General features: G+C 37.8%; 2 protein-coding genes across 5 annotated transcripts; both read left to right on the forward strand.

The window, feature by feature from the left end:
• The first annotated feature begins 268 nt into the window (after positions 1-268).
• Positions 269-2516, forward strand: LOC309716635 (cornifelin homolog). Its single transcript, XM_082550559.1, has 4 exons — positions 269-1202; positions 1637-1790; positions 1873-2009; positions 2235-2516. The coding sequence occupies exons 2-4, from the start codon at positions 1679-1681 to the stop codon at positions 2337-2339; spliced, it is 354 nt and encodes a 117-aa protein (XP_082406685.1). The 5' UTR covers positions 269-1202; positions 1637-1678; the 3' UTR covers positions 2340-2516.
• A 296-nt stretch (positions 2517-2812) lies between these two features.
• oscp1b (organic solute carrier partner 1b) lies at positions 2813-9768 on the forward strand. Of its 4 annotated transcripts, none has more exons than XM_082550555.1 (11): positions 2813-3154; positions 3512-3553; positions 4170-4324; positions 4748-4855; positions 5353-5433; positions 5542-5645; positions 6086-6214; positions 7322-7391; positions 7487-7626; positions 7737-7800; positions 8696-9768. In XM_082550555.1, the coding sequence occupies exons 1-11, from the start codon at positions 3043-3045 to the stop codon at positions 8813-8815; spliced, it is 1125 nt and encodes a 374-aa protein (XP_082406681.1). In that variant the 5' UTR covers positions 2813-3042; the 3' UTR covers positions 8816-9768. The 4 variants fall into 4 exon arrangements, 3 of the variants coding, with proteins under 3 accessions (XP_082406681.1, XP_082406679.1, XP_082406680.1); XR_014279483.1 differs by having other exon boundaries at positions 2822-3154; positions 4688-4855; positions 7487-7649; positions 8696-8726; XM_082550553.1 differs by having other exon boundaries at positions 2832-3154; positions 4688-4855.
• Positions 9769-11347: the final 1579 nt, after the last annotated feature.

Consider the following 11347-nt stretch of genomic DNA (forward strand, 5'->3'; position numbering starts at 1 on the left):
TGAGAAAGCTGGGTTGGAATAATCCTCCAAATTGTAATTGAACTAAAGCATGACTTCTAGATGTATTAATTTAAGATCTCATTTTAGAAAACCAGGAAGCCAGAAACTCAAGTATAGTATTAATATGCTAATTAGAAATAAACCTACACTGCAAATTCTCCATTTTATCTGAGAGGATACTCTGTGTTAAACCACCATGGCAAAAAACTAGCGCTAAAATATTATCACTAGATCGACTCTGTGCGTTATTATGGCTTCATATCAGCACCGGTGTGTGTTTTGTTTTTGTTTTTATGTTTTGTTAATCAGCTGTCAGTGGCAGTTCACCTCATTTGTACCAAGTTGAGGCATATCAGATAAGGACTTCTTGGAAGAGTACTGTTGAAGCAGTATTCAGGCTTTGTGGAAACATGAGATTGACTTAATCCAACTATGTTTAGGGTCATAAAATGCTTGTTGGTAGAATGCAGTATCATTTATCTTTTTGAGTGTTGTTTAAATGTACAGTAAGTTAATTCAAGTTAGAGAGAAATTGTTAAAAAAATCGAATTAAGAATTCCTGACATTCCTGGCATAGTGTTATATTGGTAAAAATTGGTGAGGTTGCTAAAGCATCGAATTTAAATGTACAACATCACGAGGCAAGGTTAATTTAATTCTCATATAGGGTATAACAAGACCGACATTTTTATTAAAAGCTATTTTTACATTATACATTAATATGAAAAGAAGGCTTTAGTTTCGTATAGTTTTGTGCTTATTCAAATCCTGAGTAAATCTATCCCTTCTTTTGCATACTGCACTAGTGATATAGTGTTCTAATAGATTAAAACCTCAAGACAAGAACGTGTTGCATTTGTGGGTGTCATATGAAAGTGTGACCTTAACAATTCTAACTGCATGGCTTCCCTGAAGTCTACTGATCTGTCATGAGATCAGAAAAACTTTAAACTCTCAGTCACATACATGTGCTTGTGACCTTGTGATTTGAGGTTGTACACTTTATCAGACTAAAAAAAAAGAAGCAATTCCTGTTAATGGACTGATTTTTTGCCAGTGAATCGCCACAGATCTTTGTCGTCCCCAGAAAGTGCAGGCTGTTGCCAAACCAGCGTTTCACAGCTCAAGCTCGTCACAATTTCCTGTGTGGTGTGCAACTTGTCATTTTGAGCAGGTGGAGCTCATACTCTCACACTCTTCTGGTAAGTGACACCATTTTTTTCCTTTCGCAGCAGATAAACTTAAAAGTTAAATATTCTTAAATTAAACATAAAAATTATATTTGCAATTCGTGCGCATGTTATAGTTAAAAGTTGGCCTTTCCGTTATGGCTGCCTTGATACAAGATAACATGGGCTTTCATTTGTTCTTTGGGTTAAAAACCACATACATGACTCTCTTTCATACGATATTGTGAAAATAGTCCATGTTACACTAACGTATTCCTGCAACAATGTTTTATTTAGAAATATATATTTTACAGGGAAAGTCCAAAAAGTATTTTTTAAATCATAATTTGATTTACCTCAAATGACAGAGTAAACTGTTGCATGCTGTGTTGAGGAGGGTTTTCTGTAAATATGTGATGTTAATTAGTGTGCAAATATCTAATGCTCTCTAATATGTTTTTGACTAGGTACTTAAACCACAGAGCAAATAAACAGACCAAGTAATCCAAATGTCAAACCCAGTGGTCACCCATCAACCAGGTGCTGGCGGCTATGGGACTAATGTTCAAACAGGAGAGTGGAGCACAGGCTTGTGTGCCTGCTGCAGTGACTGTTTGGTCTGTAAGTACAAGGCACATCATTTGTGCATGCACACTTTGTTTTGTTCGTTTTAGACATTCATAAATGTACTCGTGTTGTTTAGGTGCCGTCGGTTGTTTTTGTCCACTGGCACTGAGCTGCTACACAGCAAATAAGTATGGTGAAAACTGCTGTTTGGGTTGCGTGCCTGGAGGCTTAACAGCCATGAGGACTCACATGAGATTAACCTATGGTATTCAGGTATGTTACCCATGCAACTCAATGCAGTTATTATAAAATCCAAACTTCAGAATACCGTACCTTATGCAATTAGTCTTTAGGTTGTAAGTATTGCACGTATGATAGTCTGTTTCAGTCTTGCTTTTATGAAAGACACAGATTTTGCAAACATGGGAAATTTTGTGCGTTTCCCACAATTGAGAAATCTGCAACATTTCTGTAATTTATGCAATCTTTTAACCACAGGGAACAATATGCAACGACGCCTTGATGATCTTCTTCTGTGGACATTGTGAAATGTGCAGGATGGCAAGAGAAATCCGCATCAGGAATGGAGAGATTTCACAGTAACAAGAGTTTTTCATGATGCTCAGCTATTGTGGAAGTAACTTGTTTACCCATGGAGCTTTCATGCAAACCAAAAAAAGCATTTAATGAAGTATGCATTTATGTGTGTATTAAATCTTTGGCCCTAACTTGCAAGAGCAATTGTGTATTATTGTAAATAAAGTGCATTTTCAACAGGCATCACATTTTTTGAACAACTTTTTGAAATTTGATGGCTCACCTTATATCATTTATTTCTCAACGTAAGAGTTATGCAACTAAAAACGTCCAAGAAAGCTTCTAGAAAAGATTGTTGGGTATTATCGTAAATCAGTTGTGAGCAGCTGAGTAAAAGGTTGATCTTCCTTATGAATTATAATATCGTTATAATTGTCATATAAGTCGAATTGTACTGGTTAGAATGCTTAGACTTGCCATGAAACCACTGGTTTGCATTATATTATATATAATTATATAATATGTATGACTACATGGTGAAAAATGGTCCATCTATCTCTAATCAGTGAGCTCCTAATTTACAACGCGGTTGTACCTCGTCTAATCCCGCCCCTTTCTTTTACGTATTTACTACATAGGGCTCTGATTGGCTATTTATTTCGTGGCCTGGCAACCAGAAGCGGCTTTACCAAACAGACAGACCACCCACCAGCTAAAACATTCGAGCTAGCTGTTTTGTCTGGAAAGATTCAGCTGTTCAAATTCCATCATGTCTTCAAGGACTCTGCCGCTGCTTTTCATTAATCTTGGCGGGGAAATGTTGTACATCCTAGACCAGCGTCTCCGAGCTCAGAATATCCCTGCTGACAAAGCTAAGAAAGGTAGCTAGTTTAGCAGCTTTCCAGCTAGCAACACAATTGTTATCCTGTTCAGAAAAAATATTAATGTTAGACCGCAGTAAGTGCACGTGTATGTTGTTCGTTTACTTGTTTCTGTATTGATGATGTCGGTGTCTCTGTCGAATCAGAAAGTCAAAATAAGACATGTCTTTTCGTAGGAGAGTGTGACTGGAAGCCCTGTAAAACAATTGTGTATTGTTGCCGCTCTGTCAGTTTAAAAGATATCACTGGTTTGTTGTAAAATGATATTAGATGATGTTAAGCATTAACCACCAGCACACGTGGCAGTCTTAAAATCAGCTGTTTACTTACGTACCATTTCCCTTTGGATTGATAAAGTTTCCACAATACCTGGCTGGATAGAGGCGGACAGAAAGAGAGGTATTATTACAAGATGCAATGAGGCGCTGATGCATTAGTAGCTCTTTTGCTCTGCTTTGGCTTAGCCTGAACCCATGCCATGCGTAAATAATGAATGAATAACGGATGAGCTGACAAACAATGTCCTGCTTCATTGGTTGTAACAACCTTTCTTATGTGTGTCTGTATTCCAAAACTCCAGTTTTCAAGCTTCCAAGGTGGCGTTCGCATACATATGCTGGACAAATTACTTCACTTCATGAACCAAAGTGAATTAGTCATATACCTTGAACCTCCAGTAAGTTAGCCACAAAATAATGTTACTTTCCCAAACTTGAGTGATCTAAAATGTAAGCACTTTTTAAGTAAACCCTAAAGGTTTAGTTAAGGTAAGTATTGCTCCTGCAATACTGGTAAAAAAAAAAAAAGGCAAAACCTCCCCCCACCCTCCAAAAAAACATCTTTGGCTGTAGGATTTCTGATAAATAGGTCTGCTGCTTTGTTAGGGTCTTTGGGTTTCGTTTTCGGCAATGTAGAGTGTAGAGCGCTAATCTGCCTGCTTCTGAGCTAATAGTATGGGAAGGGCATTTGTCTAACCTTAATTAACATTTTGTGCTTTAATTGCTTGTCTGAATAGTTATGAATGACATCATCACCACCATGTTTAACAAAAAGTTCCTGGAGGAGCTTTTTAAGCCACAGGAGCTTTATTCCAAGAAGGCCCTACGGACCGTGTTTGACAGGTTGGCCCACGCATCCATAATGAGACTCAATCAAGCTAGTATGGACAAGGTAAGACATCATGTATTCATATACAGCCTGTGTGTTTTTAATTTACTCTTGTGCTCCCAATATTTTGTTTGCATTTTTAATTACAAGCATTGACTTTCTATCCATGCACCAGTTACATTTCTTCAAAACCACACAGAGATGTTTTTATCACAGCCTTTTCATTATGCATATTGGATCTACATTAGATTTGCCTTCATGCCAATCAATATAAATCAAGTGTATAATGTAACATTTTTGTTGTGTTTAAGCATAAGGCACATTCATTTACATACTATGTCTCCCTCTACTGTTTATCACTCAACAACAGCATGCATTTTTCTGATGCCTAAGACAATGTGTTGATGAATGTGTCCCTGTTCATAGCTCTATGACTTGATGACCATGGCTTTTAAGTATCAGGTGCTTCTCTGTCCACGACCTAAGGACATCCTCCTTGTGTCCTTCAACCACATGGATGCAATCAAAGACTTTGTGAAAGATACTCCCAGCATTCTCAGCCAGGTTGATGAGACTTACCGACAGCTGATAGAGGTACTACATGTGGGACTTTGCTGTCTTCACATTTGTTACAAGAAAATATAGTCAGAAATATTTTATATTGCTTGTGGGGATTTTTTTTTCCTGCAGTTTGCAGCAAGATGTATATGGTTTTTAAAAAAGTAGCATGCAAAGAAGCTCCCCTTGGTTAACTACATAAAGATAAATGAAGAAGATAAGAAAAGCTCATGGGGGAAAGAAAATCAAGGACATTCTTAATAAGAGTGTAATCACGTGGCATATGAACTGGTTTAACACTCTTATACTGCAGCTGGTGATGTACTGAGAGTCACTACTTCTCCTCAGGCCTTCTCCTCCAAGACAAAACTCACCTCTTGTGTTAGAAATGACCAAGCAAGCTATGAAGGCCCACTTAAGACAAAGAAAGCCATCTAAGCTAGCGATTTCAATTCTGTGTTGCCAGTACCGCCAGCATAAATAAATGTTTTCATCAGTTTAGATTTTTTTTTAATACCAATATGTATTTTTAGATGTATACGCCTTTGTCCAGTGGTGAATTCCAGCTGATTAGACAAACTCTTCTTATCTTCTTTCAAGACATGCATATAAGGGTGAGTCATCATTTGTGACTTTTTATTATGAAGATGGTATAACTAATTTTTTCCTGCTTGTTCAGTTAATGTTTACTTTCTCTGTGTTTGTACCTTCTTCTATGGCAGGTATCTATTTTCCTCAAGGACAAAGTGCAGAATTCAAATGGCCGCTTTGTTCTTCCCACCAGTGGTCCTGTGCCCCATGGCACTCAAGTCCCTGGCTTGATAAGGTACCACAGTAAAGAGCTCTTATCCCTCAGACCCAGGCAGTCTGAAGTTTAAAGAATATTGTCAATGAGTAAGACTAAATAAGTGGCTTTGATAATATACTCTTTCTCTTTTCATTGAACTTTAATGTCTGCCGCTTTGTCTTGCATATTGTCTCTTTGCTATCTTACTTGGACACCGTAATCTGATTTTACGTAAGCTTATCTGTAGCTAATTGCATTACAGAGGTCTCGTTCAAGAAGTATTTGACTTCTAATTTTAGATACCGTGCATGTTTAGCTTGGATCAAAATTCTTAAGGATTTGCTGTGTGAAACATTTAAGCAGGAAATAAAGGCTCTTTATCATACTATGTACTAAATGCTTTCCTGTCTCTATTTCTCTCGTGTGTGTGCGTGCGTGCGTGCGTGCGTGCGTGTGTGTGTGTGTCATTTTTTTTGTAGGATGTTCAGCTGTACAGGTGAGGAATTCACCAGGCTGAAGTTCAACAATGGAGGGAACTATACCACTGCACTCCGTGAAGGATCTTTTGACATCTTTGGTGATAGAGTCACAAAACTGGGCACAAACATGTACGATGCTGGAATCTTCCCTTATATAAACATGCCTTGTTGTTTTTATGCAGTTTTCATTTTTTGTGATAGTAAGCCAGGACGAGATGGATTTTAAGCACACAAAAGAGAAATTACCCGATTAACCTTTATAAAGGATAATGAAAGGAACTGCAAAAGCACCCTTGAGGTAGTGTATTGTGTTAAGGATCATTATCTTGTTGTGGACGGCATCTTTATTTTTCTTTTCTTTTTTTTTTTCTTTTTTACAATCAACTTTTTTCTTTTTTTTTCTTTTTTTTTAAACTAATACTGTGTTTAGTTTCCAGAATTTGCTTAAATTAATTAATTCTTCTTTCTACTAGTTGCACTGGCTACCACAAGAGCCTAAAACATATCAAATTCAACCTATCCTGCACAGCTGGAGAGGGGTGCATTTGATTAAAATCACCATCCTTTTATTCTACACATATACCTTTGCTGAATGTAGCTCTAAAAATGTCAGTCTGTAGTACTTGTTTCCACAATGCACAAGGTTTGGTTTAGGTGTTGATTTGCAAACGTCTGATGCTTAGTTTTGTGGTAAGGATACAGGAAATGTTTTCTTCTGATGGTGGTCACGTTTGCACAGCTGTTGCAGCACAACAGAACAGTTCAGCTTCGTGTTAAATCTTCCCGAAGGCCTTTTGCATTCAAACAACAGCTTTTTTTTTTTTTTTAGTAATCCTACAATTTCTCTCTGAAAGTTCTCTTAGTTTTCCAAACCCCACCCTCCGTTTTTGCTAATAATTGATGTGTTTCAGAATGATAGGCAGCTGCTTCCATTGCTTAAGCTGTGAATTGTTCATTAAAAGCTTAAGCAGTGAGTCACAGCTTTGAAAATTTCATCATCTGGCATTTCCTTGTGAAGTATGTGCACAAAGCCCTAAAAACCAAATTTTGGTCTGACACTAGTCAAAACTTAACAGAGCACAGATGTCTTGGTGTGCATTGTTTCCTTTTTCACTTTAAAATTGTACAAACCATTCTTACAATGTTGAAAGACTGTTTCATTGTCAGTGTTTGAACACCATTGTATGTTGACACGTTTTCTCCCTTTTTAAAAAAAAAAACAAAACCCAAATGTAGGTACAGTGTAAGTCGCCCAGTGGAAACTCACATGTCTGGCACATCTAAAAATTCTGCTCAGCATACAAAGGTGAAAACTGACAATTTCAATAACGCACAAAACGATTATAAATGTAAAGCATACAACTTCACTTTTAAATTTAACACACCGTTGTGTGTCAACAGGTCAGTGCTGCTCCAAACCCTCTGGCCAAAGAGGAACTGAACCTGCTGGCCAGGTTAATGGGAGGGTTAGAAGTTCAGAAACCAGGAAACGCAGACACTGGCTTCCGAATTAGCCTCTTTGCTACTGACGAAGAAGAAGAGTGAGTGTCCATATGTATCAGATGTAATGATTTCATTACTATTCCAAATGTGAAAAATACTTTTTATTTTCTTTGAAACAATCAGAAGTAACACTGTGACTCTGTTACAGAGAGGCATTAATATCAAGACCCGATGAGCTTTCATATGGAGTCATAAACATCCAAGCAACCAAGGTAAATCTAAATGACCTTAAATCGCAGCCAACTTGTGTAGGAAAGCTGCATATCCAGCGTGTGTGTGTGTGTGTGTGTGTGTGTGTGTGTGTGTAATTGGCATATTTATTTACAGAAAAGCAATTTGTCATCAAAGGGCAAGGGTAGACTATAAAATTAAAAATCTCAGTATTGTTGTTCTTTTCAACACTATGAGAACTTTGTTGTTGTTGTCACTGCAGAAACTACACAACTGATTACATACCAGGAAAACTTACAAAATTACACTGGTATTTGTTATGCTTTAGACAATCTGCTTCCCTTTCCCTTCTATCTCTGATGGGGTTCCGCTCTTCTCCCACTTTAACCTCCATATATAAACATCTTGCTTTTCCAGTGAAATGAAACGTATCTGAAAACAGACCTTAGTTCTGAAAAATCTCAATGCATGATCAGGACTCTTCATGGAATTATTTGAATTATAGGACTCATTGTAACAGCCATGAGCACAGCTTTCATAGAGGTTCTAGACTGTTTATTAAAGTAGCATCCGTCAAACAGCAGGTGAAAAAGGATACATTTCAGATCCGAACAAATGCCCTATTGCTCGCCCCTTTGAACCAAGAAGCAAGAGAGGTAAACTTCAAAAAGACTGAATCAAGGCTTCTTATCTCTGACAGGGGGGGGCGGGGGAAATCCAGTCGAACCACTGATGGACTATTTGTTCCTGCCTCTGATAAAACCTTTATTGCACTGAGGGCTAAATGTTACTTATCTCAGTGTTGGGCTTAAGACTGTATAGTAATTGATTCAAGATGTGAGGCTTTGCCAGACCAACCAGATTTACTGTGATGAGGCTCAAATCCCTGTAATGGCCCATCCAACACTCTGATTGGTGCGTTTTATTGTCTTTCAGGACCAGCAAGCCAATGCAGAGTTGGCCAAGATCATGGGTGAATTTACAGAGTCAGGAGATCAGTCTCCCAGTGTCAGCAACAAAGGGGACGACCTTCTGGCCATGATGGACGGTTTGTGACATGGTCACAGTGACAGAAATGGCCAGGGATTGGGAACATTGCGTTGTCAACAGTCCGCACTACTAAAGACCAGTCTGCTTTCCATACCTGCAAATGCACTACAGCAGAATCGCATGCAGCCAGAAAAACTGCTTGCTCAAGTGCTTTTACAAAGCAGGTGTGAGCAGTTTTGTTGTCAGACGATCAGCTGCATATTTGCATTCAAGAACAAAGAATGTGTGGTGAGGCAAGCATTAAGCTGTAATAGTATGTTTGCTGTAAACACAAAGGTATTTCGGTTCAATGTACAGTTGGCTTATTGTATATTAGTTTATTGACCATGTGATAATAGCAAAACAAGTGTTTATACAGTGCAATATCTTGCAGCTTTTATTCTATTCTATGTAATATTCTTTAAATTATTTTAACAGTTGCAATGACCGAACAGTTTGAGTCAATTTTCAGACTGAGTCCACAGTTTGGTGGTTCTTTATTTCTAATTATTCCCCTTTTGAATTGTATCTTAATTTACACCATCCAGAGAAGAAGTTTGTGAATTCTTCTGTTCTAATGAACAAGTGACTACATGATGAGAGAACTGGAGGAAACCCAAGTGCTCTTTTTCAGTGTGACATGAATTCTTTAGTCTTTATTTGGTAACAAATGTGTTTATCATACTGTTCTACCTTAAAAGAGTCTGAGGAGCAACTTGTAAGACATATTCCATTATCCTGTGATGTGTATGTAAAGTATAGAAATGTGCTTATAGAAATGAGTACATTGTTATAGTATAGCATAATGCAATATGACTGTGTAATATGTAAATATGTTTATTGCGTATACTTGATTTTCTATGTAGGCGAGTCCATATTGCTGCTTTTATTGAATGTGCAGTGTATTGTTTGGGGGGTTTGATTTTGGGGTTGTTTTTGTTTGTTTGTTTTTAAATAAAAAACAAATCTAATCTCTTGAACAGATTATTGTATTAAATGCATCACCAGTTTGGGTTCTGATGCAACAAAGTGTTAATACTGGCATGAACCTTGAAACAGCTTGTTGTAGTTAACACTTTCAAGCAGTAGGTGGCGCGATCTGACTTTGCAACACAGTTTGTATTAAGCAATGTATCACACGGGACTCCACTTAGTTAAAATCCTGCAAAAAAAAAAAAAAGTGATCACTGTGGAGGACTCAATGAAGTGCATTTTAAAAGTCAGAGCAATTAAGGCTTTGTATGCTTAAGCATTTACCAGCAAATTTGAAAACTACAATCACCATGCTTCAATATCTCCACAAAACTTCTCTTCTGCAGTACAAACACCTAATGAGAACTGCTACTGAAACAGTTGTCTCTTGTACGTGTTATGTCTGCAGTCAGACTGTGATTGTCTCACACTCACGCACACACACATCAAAATGGAGCATACCATGCAAGAAAAACATGCTGAGACACTTCTCCAGATTGATGTTGGGGAGGAGGATTCTGGTGAGGTCTTCCCAATAATCTTGGCAAAGGGGAGACAAGAAACACTGTATGCCCTAAGGATACAGCCTACTTCCAAAACAAACAGAAACTTAAGCTCATACCAGTCATCCTGCAAGACTCTTTATTAGAATCAGCCACCTGAATCAGCAGCACTTCAGAAGAAACAATGCTTCACCATAAAGCTTTGCAAACAAAAACTGCACTTCTTGTTCAATTGGTGCACGCAGTAATAGAAAAAGGGGGGTGATTTTGAATTAATAATGTCCATGCAGCCTTGTCCTAAGCATGATAACAACAACCCTCTAACAGGTTTTCCCATAGACCCCATGTTTGAGTTATGATTCAGTTTCCTCTTTAAAAACTGTGGGCAGGACACTATAAAGCCACAGGGTGACATGCGTTTCATGTGGCTGGGGGTATATGCTCGGCTGAGTCAAGGCAGGAAGACTAGTGCAATTCAAATAAGGATCTGATATTTAGGTTGCCCTCTCTGTGTCTGTCACATCTTCCCACTGGTTTGAAACTGGTACACGTGGGTGGAATTTAAGGTCAAGGTAAGTCTAAATTGAGATAGGTGGGCTCTCCTAAATGCCACTGTCATTCAAGACTGTTTTTACTGAGTAAATGACTAAGACTTTTACTTTTGAGTGGGGTCTACTGGTTGGCTGTTGCTGAATAACATACAGAGAGCCCTTGTCAAGAAGACATTTCTCCAAATTGATCTAGAAGAGAGGGACCAGATATCGTAAATATATGTTATGTATTTATCAGATGAAGATCTGAATGAATTCAGTGATACACAGTTTCACTGAGTCATATGGTTGACCTAAATTAAGTGTACTATGTAGGTCATTAAAGAGAATCTGCAAGGTAAAGCCTTATGAAGCAACAATTCAGAGATCTCCTTACGTAATTGTGCACGAAACAGTTAAATGAAAAGTAAAGTCAGTGAGTAAAGTTAAAGACTGCTGTGTTTAATGTAATATTATAAATTATACGGAATTCCCTTTAATGTTAGATTTAACAAATGCAAGTTGTTTAATGTAAAAGCTTCACCCCTATTAAT

This window comes from Aulonocara stuartgranti, assembly GCF_965226115.1.
Source record: "Aulonocara stuartgranti genome assembly, chromosome: 11".
In the NCBI taxonomy this organism is placed as follows: Eukaryota; Metazoa; Chordata; class Actinopteri; order Cichliformes; family Cichlidae; genus Aulonocara; species Aulonocara stuartgranti.